Genomic DNA, 22,240 nt, shown 5'->3' on the forward strand with positions numbered 1-22,240 from the left:
TATACCTCTTGTGCCAAGCTGTTATTCCTTTTCCAATTCATTCTTCCATGTCCTCATCTCTTTTCCATTTTCCCCCCTCTAACAGTCTCATTTTATTGATATCACTTTAAACTAAAAAAAAAAAGAAAAAAGAAAAAGAAAAAAAATCTCTCTTGCTTAATCTCTTCTAGTAATTCAAGTTGAATTTGTACCTAAGTTGTGCTTTTAGTCTAGATATGTAGTACAGTGGAAGATTACAAGAAGTATTATTTCATAAAATAACAAGACAATGGAAGGAAAAATTTGTTTCCAGAAAGCTTGGCATAGACCCAATGAGAGCCCAGATGATCATAAGGGCACTTATCGATAAAACTGGAAAGGAGAAAACAAACCAGAAAAAAAAAATTTTTTTTCTCCCAGTGACAATGAAAAATAAATTTGTTATGGAGACCTAGACTGATGTTTGCTCATAATCTTCTACCATACTCCTTTGTAAAATTTTACAAATGTGTTGATACTTTAAATTGGTGTTGAATTTGGCTGCTATACCCTTCTGTTTGGCAAAGAGATGAAGTGTTTGTTGGGTGAAGTAGTTTCCAAGCTCTTTTGCCTTCTTGTGTTGACAGTTCATTAAATTTCCATAGTCTGTCAGATACACCCTTTATGCATTTCTAATTTTTCTTAATCAAAGCTTATTTAAATAGGTTGAGTTGGAGCTGTCATGATTTCATATCATATCTTTTCCTCACTTTTAGTCTTTTTTTTCCTTTTCCTAATTTAGTGCTGGATTTTTATCTTTCTCCAACAAATCAAAGATTTGACAATTTATAACAGCCAGCCAATTCAGCAATAATTCCCATACTGGTAATCAATTGTTTCTGCTTCAAAATATAGTCAGTTTAATTTTCTGTTATACTTGTTATGTTGTTTGGTGCTTATAATGTCCAGTACTATATGACTTCCTGAGGAAAGAATTTATATACACACATACATACATATACACACATAATATTTAAAGAAAATTTGAAGACTTTAGATACATAAAGAATATATACATATACACAGAGAATATATACGTACATATACACATTATGTGTGTGTACGTGCATATATGTGCATCTACATCTCTCTCTGTGTCTCTGCCTCTCTCGTGGGTAGCTGAGAAAACTAAAGCAATTCCATTTTGTCCGCAGTTTCTCTATTTTGCCCCTGACCCTGTTTGTACTGCAGCCCCTAAAGCTGCCTTTGGCCTTCCTTTCTGCTGAAACAACAAGAACAGTCTTTTAGGGTAGAGTTACAAGGCCCAGCAACAGCGCCCTGTCCAATCAAGGGATACCACATCCCTTATTCCTATTCTGAAATCTCCCAGCAACAAGTCCTGTTCAATTCTCAGGTATTCCATACACAATTTACCTCCTGCCCAAACTGAAACCTATATAAACTTTGTCCTTTTGCTCCTTTAAAGGAGTCTCTGCTCTTGTAGGTGGGACTCCCTTGCTGGCAAATTCAATAAACCCTTGTTGGTTCTAAAATTTCTGATTCTGGTTCTGGTTTGCTCTGGCATTGGCAATTTTACCCTTGGAATATATATGTGTGTGTGTGTGTGTGTGTGTGTGTGTGTGTGTGTGTGTGTTGTGTGTGTGTGTGTGTCTGTCTGTCTCTCTCTTGCTCTGTGTAAGGCTTCTTTGTAGTCTACAAGTCTTTAGCCTTTTTTGTTTTTTGATCCAGAACCAAATTTCTTTGTCATTCTCCCCATGTCCAGCTTTACAATGATTTCAGAGAATAAGGATTATATTGATTTAACTGGGATGAGGGGTGTGTTACTGAGTTGGTTACAGAATTCTCCTACGCAACCAATGTTAGAACATGAACTGTAGTCATTTTTATGGTCTTCTGATTCATGTACGTGAATACTGTAAGGCAAGGTAACTGAGGGTCCCACAAAATGATGTCTCTTGTTGCTTCTGGATGCATAATAAAACCAGCTCTTCTAATTTTTATATGCCTCTCCAAAAAAAGTCTGATGAGCCAGTCACTTACTTCTATCTTCTGGTTTAACTTATAGTGAGACTGTCACTGCTGATATGATTTAGTTCCTACCATAATACCTCCACTCATTGGGTCTTGGACAAGCAGTTCATATTTAAATTACCAAAAGTTAAGTTAATGTTTATGCCTAGGCTAAAAACTATGATTCTTATCATTCTCTGCATCCTTTCCTGCTACTCTCCTTGCAGAAGATGAAAGGAACTACACAAGACTGAGGTCCATTTGGTGTTTTTCTTTGCTTCATGGGTTGACATAACCAAATAATTCAACAACCAGCAGCCAGCTGACTGGTGATAAGCCTTTCTAGTCTTGGCTGATCTGGGGCTCAGAAATAAGACAGTTTATCACCAAGACCATACTCAAAGAAACCTTTCCAGAACGATATAATGTGACTTTTCGACTGATAAGTTTCCTCCAAACCATAACGAGGTATCAGAGGACTTCTGTGTAGGTCAAATTAAAGAACAAAAAAAGAGTAAAAACAGGCAAAGACAAGAACACAAGGCTATTCTCATCTGAATTTGTAGAGACAATGTATGGAAAGTGCTTTGTATACCTTGATGCAATATGAAAATACTACCTGTGATCATAAGAGGTTCATTCTTTGGCCACTTTGATAATGTAAAAGAGTAACTACTCAAATTATTCATTTCATGTTGTTTGAATTCATCATAATTACTCATATGCTTAGGAACATTTTAAAAATATGGGTATTTCTATAGGATTATTCTGTTACATAGCTCAACAATATTATAAAATTGGATTTAGGATAGCTAACCTAATGAGCATGACCCTTCAACAGTTACACAAATGAAATATGGTTGTCTTCCAATTTGTTTTTCTAACCACAGGAAAAGATTTACTTCCTTTTTGTGGGATACATTGCTACAATGCTTTCTTGAATGATATTAAGCACTGATTATCAACAAAACAGTCTGATTAATTCACCTAAAAAAAGTCTTAAAAAACCCAGAAGTATCCAAAGGAGTCTGCAAGCAGACAAAAACCCATAAAGCTATTATCAGCTTTGTAATCACCTCTATTGTAATTACCTCAATTTGAACACTTCCTTTTACTATTCATAAAATGAGGTTTTGCATCCAAGAAAGTTAAGGTTATACCCTTTCAACTTGCTGGAGATGTAAAGGCAGATATAATTTGGATCTTCATTATTTTCTTATTTTAACCACAATGGAAGAAATTGGATTGTTCATAGTAATTGTTTCTGATCATCAAAGACATTTTCAAAATGGCCAATCAGCAAGGCCAGAAAAAAAGATCAGGTATTCTGAATTATGAGGCAGCTAGTGGTACAGTGAGCAGAGTGCCAGCCCTGGAGTCAGAAAGTCTCATCTTCCTAAGTTGAGATCTGGCCTCAGACACTTGCTAGCTGGGCAAGTCACTTTACACTGTGTGCCTCGGTTTCCTCGTCTGTAAAATAAGCTGGAGAAGGAAATGGCAAACCACCCCAGTATCTTTGCCAAGAAAACCCCAAATGGGGTCATGAAGAGTCAGATAGGACTGAAACAACGGAACAAAAGCTTTGAGTTACAAACATATTTTTATGACTGTCCATTACCAGTGATCAAGTAGCCGTACACAGACTTTTCCTCCAGAGTCAGTGTGATACAGGGGATAAATTGCTGGATCTCAAGTTAGACAACTCGTGGTCAAACCTCAGCTTGGCTACCAACTACTTCAATGTCCTTGGGAAATTCAAGTCAACAAATATTCGTTAAATGCCTCACAGATGCCAAGCAGTACTGGGGACACAGAGACAAGAACAAAGCAGGATGGCCCTAAGATTACATTCACCTGGGAAGGAAAATACAAATAAATATGAAATAACTTTTACAATGTGGGGAAATCAGGAAAAACACCTGTAGGAGGCAGTATGGCATGGTGGACAGATTGCTGAATTTGAAGTCAGAAAGGTGGGTTCAAATATAATTGCAGATATTTACTGGCTGTATGATCCTGGGCAAGTCACTTAACCACCCCAAGCCTCTGTTTCTTCATTTGTAAAACGAAGGGATTGGACTTGATGATCTCTAAAATCCTTCCAAGCTCTAACTCTTATGATGTCTAGGAAGTGGTATTTGAGTTGAACTTTGAAGGGACCTAGAAATTTCAAGAAGGCAGAGCATTCCAGGCATGGGGGAGTCTGTATAAAGGCAGAGGCAAGACGATGGACTGAAGAGGTGAGATACAGCAGCCAGGGAGACCATTTAGGAGGCTGAGAGAAGATGAGTCTGAATTGGCCTTGAGTGGAGATGAAACTGACAAGACTTGGTGAATGAGAGTGGACATACAGAAGATACTGTGGAAGTGGAACCCATATAACTTGACAGTTTGATATGGTGGTGGTAGGTGAGGGAGTAAAGAGTCTGAGGTTGCATACCTGGGTGACTAGAAGGATGACGGTGCCTGTAACAAAAACAGGGAAGTTAGAAGGAGAGCTGGGTCTAGAGGTAAAGATAATGAAATCTGGACATGCTGAGTTTGAGAAGTATATGGAACACCCAGGCAGAGGTGTCTAGCAAGCAGTCAGAAATATAAGACCACACTCAGGAGAGAGAGGGGGATGTGCATGGGATATAGACTGAGGAACTCATATGCATAAAGGTGATAATTGGGCCTGCTGGAACAGCCGAATACAGGGGTTGGAACATGGAGGTCAACCTTGCCAAGTGCACTGAGGACTGATATAGATAGGTAAGAGGAGAAACAGGAGAGAGCAATGTTATTACAACCCAGAAAGGAGACACTACCCAGAAGAAGATGGTGGTTGGAATTTTCAAATACTGGGGAGGTCAAGAAAGATGAAAGATGGACAAAAGGCAGGTTGCTTAACCAATCTTTTAGAATGAAGGCACTGGACTCCAGGTCCCTTCCAACTCTCAATTTATAAATCCCCAACTATTTAGAATAGATTTGATCTCCTTCCCAAACTCATGCCATGTAGCAATGAAACTGTTCTGAGTGGCTAACATGGGGCATAGAACACCTCACCCCAAATCCCTTCTCACCACTAACTTTCCTGCTGTAGGAGGCATAACTCATGCAGCACATTTATTGAACAGTTATAAATACTTACTGAATACCTATCATATAAGAAGCTCCACAAAAGTCTCCTAGTTACCTCATTTTTTCATTAAACCTAGTTTTGCTCGAGCATTTTAGTAATTAACATAAAAAGTATGCAGAAGTTATTTAGTATTACAAGTAAATATTTACTCTTTAAAATTACTGGAGTCATAACAATATTGTTCTCAATTATTTTTCATCCCAAATTGGCTACATTTGGGTCTTAATTAAATGAGAGGTCACATTTACATGAAGATTTTAGGTTTATAAAGCACTTATTCACAACTCAGAGGTAGTAACGCAAGTATTACCCTCATTTAATAAGTGAGAGAACAGAGACTCAAATGTCATTTAATAACCAGACCAGTTAAGTTCAGAGAGGTTTAAACCTATTAAATCATTTACTAAGATATGAAGAGAACCTGTCCCTCTCTTGCTCCCTTTTTCTTTCCTTCCTTCTTTCTTAACTTCCTTTCTTCCTTCCCCTCCCTCTTACCTTCTCTTCCTTCCATCTACCCATCTACGGAACAAATACTCTCATTGGTGAATGATCTTTAAGTTCTGAGGTATAGGTTAAATAGACCTTTGTGGCTAGGTTGAGAACCTAACAATTATTTATCAAATATTATTATGAAAAAATCAATTCTTAGTTCCAAACAGCTAATTTACAAATGAACTTTGAGTACAACTCATTGGTAAGTTAGGGACTTTTTATATAAACTGGAGTTCAAATCCCACTTCAGACACTTACTAGATGTATGATCCTGGGCAAGTCACTTAACCTCTGTTTGCCTCAGTTTCCTTATCTGTAAAATGGTGAGGATCAAATGAGATATAATTGTGAAGCCCTTGGTACAGTGCCTAGCACATAGTAAGTGCTATATAAATGTTAGGTATCATCATCCTCATCCTCATCCTCATCACCACAAAGCCAAAATGGCAAGAATGAGAATGAGATATGACACAACAGTAAAGATATCAAATTAGTGATGCATGGTATACAAAGATTACAGAAGGGCTTAAAAGTAATGGAGTTCAAGCAATAAGGAATTACTGTAGGTTCTTGAGCAAGGGAGAAATACAACAAGGGTGACATTTTAGGAAGGTTAATCTCACAAAAGTGGGCAGGCTGAAGGGAAGCTCAGGCGTTGGGAAATAGGGGCAGAGAAAGGCTGCTTGAGAAGCAAGTGTAATGATTTGCATCTGAGGTCACTTGATCTAGGGCAGTGGCAGTCAGAAGAGAAAGTAAAGCATTAATCTAAGGCACATTTTAAAGAAAAAACAATGGGACTTGGAGACCAAATGGATGTGAGGCCTCTCCTAAGTTCTAGTAAGTCAAAAGTGTCTCTGTTATCTCTAGCCCTACCTAGCTATTCCTTCCTCTAGAAGTATAACAAAAAGGCAGAGGAAGTAGCCTGACTCCTTGCAGCAATCTTCATGGCTGGCCCTTAAAAGTTTGGTTCTTCCTCATGTGGTAGGGCCCAGAATATTCTCACTTCTAGCATAGTGATTGACCAAAAGAACAGCGGTGAAGAACCTTGGATAGATAGTGAGCACACAGATAAGAGTTAACATTTTCCTTAAGATACATGGCAGTGGACACTAATGTGCAGTACTTTAAAACTGACATCAAACAATAACACTTAGGATAGTGCCACTTAAATTTAAATACTGTGCTAACAGGTGGGGGATGGAAAACCGTCTCCAGCACTACTGCGAAACAAGTACAGATTACGGCCAAGGAGAGCTCCCGGGACTTACCCTGCTGCCCCTGTGGCGTCTGTGAGATGATAAACTGTGCTGGCTGCAAGCTGGTGGTTGGATGCACCAACACAAATTGTTGCAGGTTGAGATTCTGCTGTTGCAGCTGCTGTAGCTGTTGCAGATCCTGAAAAAAAAAATCTGTATCTGAGATGCTGAGATAAGAGTCTAACCAGGTCCATTCCAACTAATCAACCCTCCAAAAGTACAGATAGATAGATAGATAAGATAGACAATATTACAAGTCCTCTCATACCTCCAAAGCTTTGCTCTAGTTTACAGGTGAGTAAACAGAGGCACAGAATTTCAAAAGAGGAAGGAATCTCAAAGGTCATCCAGGCTAAGTGCCACGAGAATAAGAATCCCCTACCAGTGTCTATCCAAGATCAGCACTGGCTTGAAGACATCTAATAAGGAGGACCCGCTGCCCCCAGAGGCAGCTTGTTCCACTTTGGGGCAACCTTAAACGGTATTTTTTCTTCACTGAACCCTAAAGCTGTCTTTGCAACTTCCATCCAGTGCTCCCAGTCCCATCTTCTGCAGGTAAGCAGAAAAAGTCTAATTCTTCTTCCATACAGCTGCTGACATTCAAACTGCTGCCTGGGAGTCAGCTATCACATTTTTTCTCTTATTCCTTCACCCCCTGCCCCTTCCTAGTCTTCTCTTCCTCAGGATAAACATCTCTAGTTTTTCCCAGATTCTCACATGAAATGGGCTTGAGGCTCCTCACCTTTCTTTGGATGGATGACCTCCAGCTAATCACTTTCGTTCCTGAAAAGAAGTGCTCAGAATGGAACACAATTTTCTGGATGTGGCCTTCTCAGAGGAGGATACATGTGGAGCTATCACCTGATAAGATTCTGAAAACCACATCTCTTTCAATGTAGCCTGAGACCGGATTAACTTTTTTCAGCTGCCATGTTGTCCTAATGATTGATACTGAGGACACAGTTACTAAACCCTCATGTCTTTTTCTCATGAAATGCTGTCTATTAGTGAGGTAGCGTCACCCAAGGTCACACACCTTATAAGTGGTAGAGTTGGACCTTCTGCATCCAAGTCCAGTGATTTTTCCACTGACAGAAGAGTTTTTTCAACAGGTCTATCATATTCAATGACAAAAGCACACAAACCGGCACAGACAAATAATAAGGCATATGTTCACCTAAACAAGCATCTGTCTGTTGCCTGCCCTCTCCATGTCCCCACCCCCCACCCCCCAAGGCACACACAGTATCTCAACAAAGAACTTACAATTTCATGGACTTTGGTGTGTCAGAACTTTGACTATAAATAGATAGAACAAATCTGTTTCTTTTAAAAATTCCTTATTCATAGAGAAAACTAGATTGAAAAAGCCATTTAAAAATTGAAATGGGATCTCAAAAATACTAGATTTATTTTTATCTAGATGTTAATAATACCTCATTATCTAACCACCATTCATAACTAGTTTCTTTTTTCTGTCCAATCAAACTCTTGTCATTGTATTTAAATCTTTTGTTTGGCTCTTGATAGAAAACTAACTGCTTAGCATCACTTTTAAGAAAATAACATTTCACATGTTTTTCACATACATAAGACCAATCTCATCCCTTAATCTTGGTTTTTCTTAATTTAAACAACTTCATTAACCATTTTTGACAGATTCTGTTTTCTGTCTTCTAAATAATTTGATTAGTGTTCTATGGATTTCCCCCATTTTAGACTTAAAATGCGAAAACTCAAACCAAACTGCTCTGAGTGCCTGACCAATACCAGAGACCACATAGCTCAGTGACTACTTCCTTTCTCTTGCAAACAGATGAGGTGCCTTATCCTAACTGCTGAACACATTAAACAATCCATGTCTGCTACAATTAACTAATTAAAATAAATATAGTAATCCCTCTGCTGTAGAGAAATGCCAATTAATTATTCAAGAACTGTCACTTAAATAAACAGTCAGTTATTAGGTAATCAGCTCTGTGTTTACAATATAAAGTCAAACAGATGTATTATATTTACAGCAGAATGACAAGGACAACGGACTGGATACAGCTTGGCTCCCTTCTCTGTAACTGCAGTGGGTGGACAGGGATCCCAACAGCATTCCCACTGGCTCTCCTGGGCACTCACCTGTGCGATCTGTATGGGCTGCGACAGGGGAATCTGCGTCATCGGTGTTGCAGCGGAGGCTGAGATGGTGGCGCCCGCAGCACTGTGCTGCTGGCTGGCCGAATGCTGAACTGCGGCTGCTAGCAGCTGGGCCTGTGCCTGCTGTAGCAGTAACTGCTGCTGGGCCGGTGTCAAGGCAAGCTAAACACAGTTAGAACAAGCAGCGGTCAGTGGCTGGTGCTGAAGGATCTCCTGGTCCTACCTACTCACTAAGAACTGGGAAGGAGCTCAGGAGCTTACAGTCTAACCTTACTAGCTACCAAACCTGACTTGGGTATCTTTCAGGGCCAAGTGGGAGGGTGACCCGGCTACTAGCTGGTAGTTCCAAGATCATTTCAGCTTGGAGCTAGCCATCAAGCTACACTTAGGATTTAAAGAATCTTCCAAGCTTCTCCAAGGCTCCAGGGTTTATACAAAAAGTAATTAACTAGCAAGCCAAAAAATAAAATAAAAAAAAATCAGCCCTGACAGAATACAAAAAGAAATTTATACTCAACAGAACAGTAAGTGATTAGTCCGATGAATGAGAAATAGGAATGCTGGATATGGTCACGGAAAGAAGTGATAAGGCCCCAGCTGCTCCACATTAGCATGAATCCCTGCCATATTCCATCATTCTCATTATGTCTAAAGATATGACTAAAGAACATGAGCTCCATTTACTTCCTCTCCAAGTCTACCCCACATCATCTTTTCTGTTGTTGAAAGGATTGAGTCTACAACTTTGCATCCCTTTTCCAAACACATATTATCTCTGTGAAACAGGTGGTGAAGGCCTGTCTCTTTACATGCAAATGAATCCTAATGCTCAGGTTTAAAAGAATTCCCATCTACACAGACCTGGAATCCTAAGTGCCTCTGATCATGGAAGACAATCATTATGCAAAACAAAACACATATATAATAACAATTATTATTATAAAAAGAAACCTGCTTAGACTGGATTTAAAACCTGCTTTTATAACGCAACTTAAGTTGTACTTTTGGAAAAAAAAGGTAAAATTAAATCAGTGTGTTTACTCAAATTTATTACAACTATCTTCCTCTTAACTGAAGTTTCCACAATAAATGAAACTGAACAAAGATCTTTAAGTGCCATTCAAACAGAAGGTGTCATTTCACATTCTGAAGAGTAAGGTCTACCAAGTTAATGAAATCATCTTCTTCATAAGGAGAACAATCCCCTAAATTGTACATAAAATATTTAGGAATCAAAACTGAATTAATCTTTCCAAAAAACATGGCCAGCTCCACAAAAATCCTTTAAAGGTAAGTCTCCCATGTCTAACACTAACTTTACTGAAATAAAGAGCTAGGAGATGCCAAAAAGACAAATAATTTATTAAATAAAAATTAACATATTAGAAAACATTTCAGTACATCAAAACAATAACTCCAATATGCCTAATAATTATCAGAGTTAATATGAAAACAATTTTCTCCCCCCATGCTATTTGGAGTGAAGTCATAATGCTGTATTTGACAATATTAATGATTTGTACAACACTGCTGCCTCACATCGAATAATGATTCCATTGCATGGTGAAAAGCAACTAAAATGGGGGCGAGAAGGCCCTTATTTTACTCAGAACATCTGCTATCATAACAAGAGATCCACTGAATGCTTTTGACAAAGAAGATTTGCTCTTCCAGTGCGACAGTCCTTTTTTCAGGATATAATAGTGTCAGGCATAGATAGCTATATTACTGATGGTGGACAGTTCTCATCAGATAGCAAGCAATGGAAGCTTTATAAGTAAGTTTACTAGAATTCTTGAGAAAAAACTTACCCCTGTTATCTGTCCTCCAGCCAGCATGAGCTGAGTTTGGGGGATGGGTGCCTGCACTGAAGGCTGCTGGGAAGGCTGGCTTGGCTGCTGGGAGTCCCCAGATTCTTCATTAGATTTAGACTAGGAAAAGAAAACCACACACACACACACACACACACTACAACTCTATAATAGTTTTAAGAGAGATGTCTATAGCTCCCTATTTAAAGAACATGGTTTCAGTCAGTCTTTTCTGATGCCCAGTTGCTAGAGTATCCCCCATCCTACCAAAATTCACCTTGTAATAATTTTGTATGTTTCTTTACATATAAATTTTTTCTGTGACAGAGTGCAAGCTCTCTAAGAGCATGGCCTGTTGTACTTCTGTCTCCATATCTCTAGCATCTAGCGCAGGACCTTGCACTTAGTTAACGCTTGCTGACTGACTGATTTTAAAATACAGGTTTGGTCTGTTCAGCTATTATCACAGTTAAAGATATTTAATTCTTTATCTTTGTTTAAGTCCTCTGAGTATGATATTTGATATATCTGAATTTTAATTCCTTTGTTCCATCAGCACCAAAGTTGCAATTCTAATTTTCAAAAGTAAAAATAAATCTGACCTACAAAAACTGATGAAGTTTTTTCACAACTTAAAATATTAAACTACAGAAACGTGAAAGAATATATATATTCGATTTACCTCTGCCTCAAAACCTCTATGTCATTATTTTGAAATTTACCTGGTGGTCAGTTTGTAATATTTTCAAATGTCAATTTGGAGATGACTCACCTGACCCCCCAGGTTCTCTAAATGGTGGTTTCAAAGCAGTTTCATACTCAACATTTCCAATCAAATTAAAAAAAAAGTTTAAAGAGAAAATACTGTATTCAAGAGGGAAAGCACACTCCCCCAATGGGGTACTGAGAGAAGATTCTGTGGTAATTAAAATTGGTTATGCAGAGCATTAAAATTCTGCATAGATCTGCATATTTCCCACCACCTGTTTCAGGGACTGCAGAGCAGGCTAATTAACATAAAGGCTCTGATTAATTCTGCCAGTCATTGAGAGATAATTATCGAGCAGGACTGTAAACATTCTGCATTGGAGATACAGCCTGTTTGCCAACATCTCTCTGAGGGATGAAAGTTTACCATGGCAACCAAGGTAATTTTCTGCCTCCTCTCCCTCAGAAAGGAAGGCCACTCACTCAATCTCCTTTCCCTTTCTTTAGAACTGTTTCCTTCTGTTACTAGGTCCCTGTTCTGTGAGGTTGCACAGTTTGCTCAATCCAAGTCCTTAAGTGTTCAGCAATACTGAAACTCATCTTTAGTGACACTATTTTTGATGTTTTCACTTTGTTATTCAGGCATCACAATGAAAGAAAGTAGCATGTTGGATGAAATCGTACAGAGCTCTTCATGGAACTCAAATTTAAATTCAAAGTCTGAGTAATTTTGTTTGATAAATAAAGTGTGTGTGTGTATGTGTGTGTGTGTGTGTGTGTGTGTGTGTGTGAGATTTCCAGTTCTGCCTGAATGGAGGCTGGTATCCCCCTACAGGGCTGCCCTACATGTTCTCCTCCTCTTCTACACTCTCTCATAACCTCATCAGTTCCCATGGCTTTAACCACCATCTTGGTACAACACCAGTCTCTCTCATGATCTCCCAATTGTTTATTTTCAGACATTCCAGAATGGATATCCCAGAGACATCTTTAAGTGAATATGACCACAACCGACCTCATTATCTTTCCCCCTAAACCTTCCCTTATGTTTATGCTGAAGACACCACTATCTCTCCACTCTCCCAAGTTCATAACCTTGGCGTTCTCCTTGATTCCTTGCTCTCCCTCCCTGATGTACAGCTTCACAGTGTCTCTTGTTTCTGCCCCTTCTTTCTCCTCACACAGCTACTTGGTTCAAGGCCTCGTCTCCTACTGTCAAAGCCTAATTGATCTCCCTACCTCAAGTCTCTCCCTACCTCAAGTCTCTCCCTACTTCAGCTCCTCCTATTCACTGCTACCGGAATAATTTTCCTTAAACACAGACCTTACCACATTACTCCCTGATTCAGTCACCTCCAAAGGCTTCACAATGCCTCTATGACCAATATAAACTCTCCTCTGCACCTTTTAAAGCACTACACACCTGGCACCAACCTACTTTTCTAGCTTCACTATACTTTACTCCCCTCCAGTACTCTGAGATCTGGCCAAAGGTGTGTCCTTTCTTTTCTATAGCTTCCATTTCCAGGCAATGGCATGGGTCATCCCACAAGCTGAGCACATACTCCCTCCTGACCTTCAACCTTGTAGCCACTCTCTTCCTATAAGACACAGTTCAAAGTACTACCTTCTTCATGAATCCTTTCCTGATTCTCATTGGTGCTTTCCCTCCACAATTACCTTGTACTTAACAACTCTGTATATATTTATTATCTTTATATATTGTATATTTTTATAGGTAATCATGATCCCCACTGGAATGTAAACTCATTACCAGCAGGATCGTTTCATTATTTGTACTTGCATCTCTAATACCTACCACAGAATCTGGCACACAGTAGGCACTTAATGTTTTTTGATTGATTGACCATTTCAATTTTAGTAAAATTTAGCAAAGACAATAAATAAAACTCCATACAAAATACATTTTGAAACTGAAGTGTATTGAGAGATCATTTAATTTTTTATTCTGGTATTTGCTGTAATTTTTACAAATTTGACAACTGATTAATAATACTTCTAATTGGTTGGCAAGATACATAGAATTTTATGGTCCACAACCGTGGCAGACATTATTATGAACTTTAAGAATGGAAATAAGGACATATGTGGGATTGTGAACTTTAGTGATAAGATAATTCTTACCTGTACATTTAAGGACTGAGCAGCAGCCTGTAAACTTGTTCCAGCGAGTTGGACCTACAATAGAATAAAATTTACTTTAATAAGTTGAATATGGAAAAAGACTGTAATATTACTATTTCCACATATGGTGGATTAACCAGAAGTCAGCATTCTCAGAAAATATTTATAAGAAGTCTATTCTACATAAGCTACTGTATGAGAATTGGAGATACAAAATCCGAAGATGTGCTCCCTGTACTATAAAAGGGTAAAAAGCCTAACAGAATAGTTTCATATAGCCCTTGCACAATACTACCTCCCCCATTTCTTTTCGACATCTCTGGATATTACTAAATTAATCTTGTAACAAATGATACACTTGTATTGAGGGGGACCTAATATTGCATCCTATTTATTCTACCACACAAATCTGTATCTTCCACACTATACATAAGGAAATACACAAAAGCATGTTACCTGAATATACCACTTTACATTATACAATCAGAATTATAGTGAAACAATTGCCAAAATACCCATTTACACCAAAGAAGTACCCTAACCTTACAGACACAAGTAGATAACTAAATTTTTTTAGACATAAATGAGGTACAACCAACCAACCAACCAACATGTCTCTTCCATAAGCCACACATTAAAAACGAATCTTATTAGCTCACAGTCACACCAAACATTTATTAGCTGGGACACACAAACCACAGTTATACCAAAAAAAGCATTTTTTATGTTGGTCCAGATCTCTGATTTCATCAGTGTAGGAGATCTTGGTGTGGCTTTTTTCTCTAGGTGGGGCAAAAATGTACTCTATCTGTAAGATAAACTTAGAAAGCCTCCCAAGGGCACTCAGCACTTGTGATTTGCCTATGGTCACACAGTCAGTGGACATCAGGTCTTCCTGACTCCAAGGCTAGCCCTCTCATACCAAATAAACATACTAAATTAAAAGTAAGGGGCAGCTAGGTGGCGCAGTGGATAGAGTACCGGCCCTGAAGTCAGGAGGACCTGAGTTCAAATCCGGCCTCAGACCAAACACTTGACACTTACTAGCTATGTGACTCTGGGCAAGTCACTTAACCCCAATTGCCTAAAAACAAAAAAACAAAAACAACATTAACAACAAACATTAAAAGTAAAATTTTTCTATTTAGTGACCTAATTCACTTTTTAAAAAAATATAAATTTATTTATTTTTAGTTTTCACCATTCACTTCCACAAGTTTTTGAGTTTCAAATTTTCGCCCCATCTCCCCCCTCCCTCCACCCCAAGATGGCATGCATTCTGAATATCCCTTCCCCTAGTCTGTCCTCTCTTCTATCTCTCCCCTCTTCTCTTATCCCCTTCCCCTTCTATTTTCCTGTAGGGCAGGATAGACTTCTATACCCCATCTCCTGTATTTCTTATTTCCCAGTAGCATGTGAAAACATTTTTTAAAAACATATGTTTTTAAAACTTTAGGTTTCAAATTTTCTCTCTTCCTCCCTCCCCATCTACCCTCATTGAAAAGGCAAGCAACTCAATATAGGTTATACATGTGCAGTTATGCAAAACACTGTCCATAGTAGACATGTTGTGAAAAACTAACTCTATTTCCCTTAATCCTATCCTGCCCTCCCATTTATTCTATTCTTTCTTTTGACCCTGTCCCTCCTCAGAAGTATCTTCTGATTACCCCTTTCCCATCTGCCCTCCTCTCTATCATCCCCTGCTTTCTTGTCCCCTTCTCCCCCTATTTTCCTGTAGGGTAAGACAGATTTCCATACCCAATTGAATGTGTATGTTATTCCCTCCTTAAGCCAAATCCTATGAGAATAAGATTCACTCATTCCCTCTCACCTTCCCCTGTTTCCCCTCCACTGTAAGAGACTTTTCTTTTCTGTTTTTTTTTGAGATAATTTACCCCATTCTACCTCTCCCTTTCTTCTTCTCTGAGTATCATCCTCTCTCATCCCTTAATTTTATTCTCCAGATATGACCCCTTAATCTTCAACTCACCCTGTGCCCTCTACCTATATATACATACATATAATTTTTTTCCTCAACTACCCTAATACTGACAAAGGTCTCATGAGTTATAAATCATCTTTCCATGCAGGAATGTAAACAGTTCAATCTTAATAAGTCTCTTATGATTTCTCTTTCCTGTTTACCTCTTCATGTTCCACTTGAGTCCTGTATTTGAAAGTCAAATTTTCTATTCAGCTCTGGTCTTTTCATCAGGAATGCTTGAAAGTCCTCTATTTCACTGAATGACCATTTTTTCCCCTGAAGGATTATACTCAGTTTTGCTGGGTAGGTGATTCTTGGTTGTAATCCTATCTCCTTTGCCCTCCTGAATATTATATTCCATGCCCTGCGGTCCTTTAATGTAGAAGCTGCTAAATCTTGTGTTATCCTGATTGTGTTTCCACAGTACTTGAATTGTTTCCTTCTGGCAGCTTGTAATATTTTCTCCTTGACCTGGGAACTCTGGAATTTGGCTATAATATTCCTAGGAGTTTTCCTTTGGGGATCTCTTTCAGGAGGAGATCTGTGGATTCTTTCAATTTCTATTTTGCCCTCTGGTTCTAATATATCAGGGCAGTTTTCCTTGATAATTTCTTGAAAGATGATGTCTAGGCTCTTTTTTTGATCATGGCTTTCAGATAGTCCAATAATTTTTAAATTCTCTCTCCTGGATCTATTTTCCAGGTCAGTTGTTTTTCCAATGAGATATTTCACATTGTTTTCTAATTTTTCATTCTTTTGGATTTGTTTTACAGTGTCTTGATTTCTCATAAAGTCACTAGCTTCCAATTGCTCTATCCTAATTTTTAAGGAAGTATTTTCTTCAGTTCTTCCTTGGTTCTTTTTGTAGCTTTTCCTTTCCATTTGGCCAATTTTTCTTTTTAGGGCATTCTTCTCCTCACTGGCTTTTTGGACCTCTTTTGCCATTTGGGTTAGGCTATTTTTTAAGGTGTTATTTTCTTCAGTATTTTTTGGGGTCTCCTTTAGTAAGCTGTTGACTTGTTTTTCATGATTTTCTTGCATCACTCTCATTTCTCTTCCCAGTTTTTCCTCTACTTCCCTTACTTGCTTCTCAAGATCCCTTTTGAGCTCTTCCAAGGCCTGGGACTGATTCATATTTTTCTTGGAGGCTTTGGATGTAGGAGCTTTGATTTTGTTGTCTTCTTCTGGTTGTATATTTTGATCTTCTTTTTCACCAAAGTAAGATAATATAGTCTGACTCTTTTTGTGCTGCTTGCTCATGATCCCGGCCAATTACTTGAGTTTTAAACTCTTTGTTAAGGTAAGAGTCTGCTTCCAATGTGGAGAGTGTACTGTCCCAAGCTTCAGGGGTTTGTATAGCTGTTTTCAGAGATACTTGTAGGGACCTGTAAATTTTCAGTTCTTCCAAGGTGGTATGATAAGGGAAGAGGTGTTTATTCCTTTCCTGGTCTGTGACCACAAGTATTCCTTTCTGTTCTGTAACTGTGAGGAGGGGCTCCTCTCTACAGCCACTACAAGCTCCATCACACCAGCGCTCCTCCTCACCCCAGCACCACCGCCCAGAACTGACCCAGATCCGAACATGGGCAAAGCAAGAGATTCCTGCCTCAGCACTGGCAAAGAGATCCCTGCAATTCCTCTCTGATCAGCCACTGGATTTCCCCTCAGTGTGTGGGCTGGAAGCTCGGGAAGCAGCTGCCCTCCCAGGGCCACGCTCTTGGGGAATGGAGCTGAAACCCCACCTTCCTTTTTGAGCACCGCAGAAACAGACTTTTCCCACTGATCTTCTAAGTTGTCTTTGGCATTGGTTGATTGAGGAGTCTGGAAACCTCCACAGCCACCCACGATTTAGTCCTCTGAGGCCTGCTCCAGGTTTACTGCGGCCTGCACGCCTACGCCATGCTGCGCTCCCAGCCCGGCGTGATACACCTTGCTGATCAATCATCCAGGTTGTCTTGGGCTGGAAATTTGTTTCACTCTGTCTTTTTGTGGGTTCCGCTGCTTCAGAATTTGTTTAGAGCCATTTTTTATGAGCATTTGAAGGGGTTTGGGGGAGAGCTCAAGCAAGTCACTGCTTTCACTCCGCCATCTTGGCTCCGTCCCTGACCTAATTCACTTTTGCAGAGACAGTTTTGAAAAGAGGTGGGACAAGCACGAAACAAAAGATTTAGGTTTTTAAGAAACGAAGATTAAGAAAATTAAAAGTAAAATGATTGATAAAGAAGAAAATACTCTGGACAATTACTATGGGCACATTGGTTCCCTTTTACAAACTAAAGGCAGATCCAACATCAACTCTAAAGATATTCTACCAACCAGGACTGGTAAGGAGAGCTCACGACAGACGGAATCCATTAAAAAGAGGTTCTTTAGTATGCAGACAATGTGGAGAACAAATCTTATCTAGCTGATGTCTGTCCCAAGCAATGCACTGTATACTACTCATTCCTGGTATATGTGCTGAGTGAGTGTCCTGCCTTACATTCTATGGCATAGACTGCACAACAAACATTAAAATTTCTATTTTGAATACGAGACTTTCACAAGCGGAAGAGGGCTTAGAGATCATTTGTTGTTGCTATTTGCCCTTAGTTCTCAAAGAGGACCATGACATCAAGAAGGTGATGCCATGACTTGCAAGTGAATTGGAGTTAAGGAAGGAAGGGCTGTGCAAAGTCACCAGCCTCACTCTCTTCTCCGGAGCCATCTGGGTTCAGTAGCAAGATATTATAGGTCAGGATAATTGGAGATGGCCCCCTAGAGATCGTTTACAGATGAGGAACAATAAGCCATAGGCATTAATCTACCTGTCCAAGGGGAGAAATAGAGTGAGTCAGTTAACAGAACTAGGACCAGAAAGCAAGGCTCTTAGGGATGTCCAGTCTAATGTTCTTTCCACCATTCCATACCTCCTTTCCTAACAGAATGGTTGTTGAATGGGGTAGAGCACCCAATATCATCCAATCCTATCCAATAAGCATTCATTAAATGTCTCCCATGTGAAACACACTCACCCCATGTTGAATGACAGGGATACTAAATCAAAATGAAAAAAACAGTGCCTACCCTCAAGAACCTCAAATTCTACTGGAGGGATACAACATGTAAACATTCAAGTATACACAGAATAATCTAAAGAGTAAAAGAACACTAATAACTAGTGGATCAGAAAAGGCCTCCTACAGAGTATGGCCTGTAAATTCAATCTCAAAGAAAACCAGGGATTTTAAGAGATGGAAGTTAAGAGGAAGTGCTTTTTTAGACACAGGGGACAGCATGTATAAAAGCAAGTACTGTGCTGAAGATAAGGTTAAGCAGAAACTCTTTTATGTTTAAACTTGTATTTTGGAAAATTATTACAAAATAATTTCTACTTCCTATCCAGATTTAGGGGAGAGGGGAGGAGGGGTAGAAGCCTAGTCAAGCAGGATATGAAATGCTCTTTCCCATATTCCACCCTGCTCCTGTCCAGATTCCACTGGTTATCTCCTTGAATTGATGTCACTCTTCCTGCTTAGACCCTATCAAATGACCAAGTCAAGGTCAAATAAATTTCATAGCTACCAATATTCTTTATATTTCAAGGTTCTAAAACAGACTGCTCACTGATTTAAAAAAAAAAAAGGAATCAATAATTTTGTTACCAATTTAAGTAAAATCCACTCAAAATCACCTCCATTTTTCACTAGTCCACATGTCCTTATGCATGGTTTTAATTATTTCCAATTTTAATGCCGATCATTTTTGAGTGATAAAGCTGTTCACTGCTGGGTTCATTGCTTCATGTAGTCAGTCCGTGGAAGAGCCAACTTTTAGGTAAGACCTAAATCACATCCCCATTACATATCTGAAATGTAAATTGGTTAAATGCTGAAGGATAAATAACACCTATTTCCTTCTTGAAATTATGCCTGGAGAACATAATTTTTTAAATAAGACTTTATTTACCTTATCCTAAATAATAAGATATTCTTCTCTACCAATGTTCCTGGACTTCTTTCACTGAAGAAATTTAAATTTAGCAGTAAACAGGAGATAATCCTACACAACAACATAAACATTAATTTTCTTATTAGAGACACATTCTCACTCCAATGCCTTGTTAGGATCTGGAGATAATCCTGGGTTCTTAAAGGCTAAATGCAATCTTTGGCAGATTTTCTAGGCTGGAAAGTTCTGGCCTCAGACATATAACACTCACTAATTGTGTGACTCTGGGCAAGTCACTTAACCCTAACTGCCTCACTTAAAAAAAAAAAGTGTTCAGGGTACTAAAGATCATCCAGTTTTTACAGTATCTGTAAACTTTTAACTTAGCTTTTGTACTTGGTCCATGAAATGCTTTTTCAATAGCCTATGGATTCATTGCTACTACCAGAGGAACTAAATTTTTTTTTATCAATCTTGACAATTCTTACTACAGACAAAATCTGACCACTGCAGTTAAGTTGCAGCTAAAAGGATAGGTGATTCACAGATAGTCCTTAGAGGCAAATAAAGCAGTTGGTAGAGTTGGTTTTTCTGATGCCTATAAAGATAACAAGACACATTATTGTATGGAACATTTGGTTATCTCTTATTGAAGTGTCCATGGCAAGTCCTTGCAAAAAGTTAAGCATGAAAATGATGGTAGCTTATGTACAAATATCTGCTGCTGAGATGAAGATGGAGAAAATCTGTAAAGAACCTGGTGACATTCTACACATTAAATATCACAGGCTTATACTCAGTAACTTAAATGCAAAAGGCAGCCAGTGGGAATAAGATGTAAAAAATTACGTTGGAAAATTATGGCCGAGAATATGGAATGAGAGAGGCAAAAGACTTGTAGGCTACACAGAAGCTTTGCACCTATACATCATGAATGCTTTCTTCGAGAAAATAATTAGGTGGTGCTAGATATGGAGAGAACAAAAAACGAAATTTATCATATTTTAGCTACATATCATGTAGATTTCAAGATTATGAAATTCCATATTTGTCTGTTTCATGAAACTGGTAAGACTAAAGTCACTATGCAGCTTTATTTTAAATCTTTGTTCATCATTTGCTAAGTGTAACTATAAAATATCCTAGACAAAATGGTACTTCTTCACAAATATACCACAATCCCAATTACGCCAATCTTATGGCTCCTAGTCACGTATTTCTTTTCTATATTTTATTCTGTTCAGCTAGAATGCTCACCTGCTCTTGTCTTGTGCTTTTTACATTTTATTCATTATAACTTAAATAATTTCTCCTTGCTTCAGTTAAACGTTCTAAAGAAAAGAAACGAAGGAAGAAGACTGGACTTAGTGTGTGACCACTGGTAACTTAACTATAAAACTAAGATCTTCTGCACCAACTTCATAGGCTTGTTGTAAGAATAAAGACTTTGTAATTCGTAAAATGCTTCGAGTTCTTTTTCAGTGAAGTTTATTTCTACATCTCACAAGTAGTGGTATGTTCTGATTTAAAGCATAGTTATTTGTGTACCTGTCTTGTCTTCCCATTTAACTACTAGGTTTAATACTCTACATTTTTTTGAGAGTTTTCTTATTAATTTTTAATCTCCCAGAACTTGTCGCAATGCCTTGCAAGTAGTGGATACAACCAATGTTGCTGCTGTATTATTATGGCCATTAATGGGTTGGCAGTACATACAAAAACAGTTTTTGCTGGTTTTATCCCTCCTTCATGAGTACTACCCAATTCTTCCCAAGTACTGGTTTATCACAGTTACAAAACCAAGAATATCGTCTTTAAAAAGATACAAGCTAAATAGCAGAAATAAAATGATAGGTTCTTGGTAAGTTAAATGGTCATTCAAAACCAAATGCAATGTCAAAATACTCTGGAAAAGAAGAGGAATCTCAATATCAAACTACCTAAGACGAACTAAGTAGAATATTTACATTTTTTAAAATGATTTTTCATATCATTTTCATTTCTGAATAGATTTTTTCACCTCTTCCTTATTCAGTTAACTATCAAACCATCTCTTATAAAAAAAAAATTCAGTTCAGTAAAACCATCTAACACATTAAATAAGTCTGACAATATATACACATTGTTCCACACCCATAGTCCATAGTACTCCAACTTCTTCAAAGAAGGGAAAGAGATAAATTTCCTCCTTTCTTCTTACAGGACAAGCTTGTTTATTATAATCACACAATATTAATTTTTTTTGCCCATTTACACTGTTGTAATACTTATGTACATCATCTTGGTTTAGCCGGCTTCACTTTCTATCAGTTCATATACATTTTTCCGTGCTTTTCTAAATTCACTAGTCAGTTTTTTTAAAATAAAATTTTATCAGTTTTTTTATACCGCATAAATTTGTCTTAGACTTCCAGAGAACCACCACAAATAATAAAGATTATTTTTTTAAAGATAAAAAGATGGAGAAAAAAAAGCAGCAAAGTCAATCAACATATTTCAAATAGATGCAATGTTACTAATTCATTGACCTTCCATGATAAAGAGTATGAACAGATGTCAAATCTATTTTGGTCTGTGCTTGTTCTTTGTAATTATGCAATATTCAGTTTTAAGTGTTTTGCAGTGGTTGTTCTTTTAATTTACATTG

At 38.2% G+C, this 22,240-nt stretch overlaps 1 protein-coding gene across 3 annotated transcripts in view; it reads right to left on the reverse strand.

Moving 5' to 3' along the window:
- The window catches only part of POU2F1 (POU class 2 homeobox 1), a 255,499-nt gene that overhangs the window by 55,454 nt on the left and 177,805 nt on the right, over positions 1 to 22,240 (reverse strand). For 2 of the 3 annotated variants that reach the window (XM_020974723.2, XM_020974721.2), the window contains exons 4-7: positions 13,677 to 13,730; positions 10,824 to 10,943; positions 8,995 to 9,174; positions 6,877 to 7,003 (exon numbers count right to left, since the gene is read on the reverse strand). In XM_020974723.2, coding sequence (XP_020830382.2) covers positions 6,877 to 7,003; positions 8,995 to 9,174; positions 10,824 to 10,943; positions 13,677 to 13,730 — 481 coding nt within the window. The remainder of the gene's footprint in view (positions 1 to 6,876; positions 7,004 to 8,994; positions 9,175 to 10,823; positions 10,944 to 13,676; positions 13,731 to 22,240) is intronic. The other variant, XM_078156517.1, reaches the window with a different exon arrangement.

Source organism: Phascolarctos cinereus, unplaced genomic scaffold, assembly GCF_003287225.1.
Source record: "Phascolarctos cinereus isolate Bilbo 61053 unplaced genomic scaffold, phaCin_HiC Scaffold_5;HRSCAF=322, whole genome shotgun sequence".
NCBI lineage: Eukaryota > Metazoa > Chordata > Mammalia > Diprotodontia > Phascolarctidae > Phascolarctos > Phascolarctos cinereus.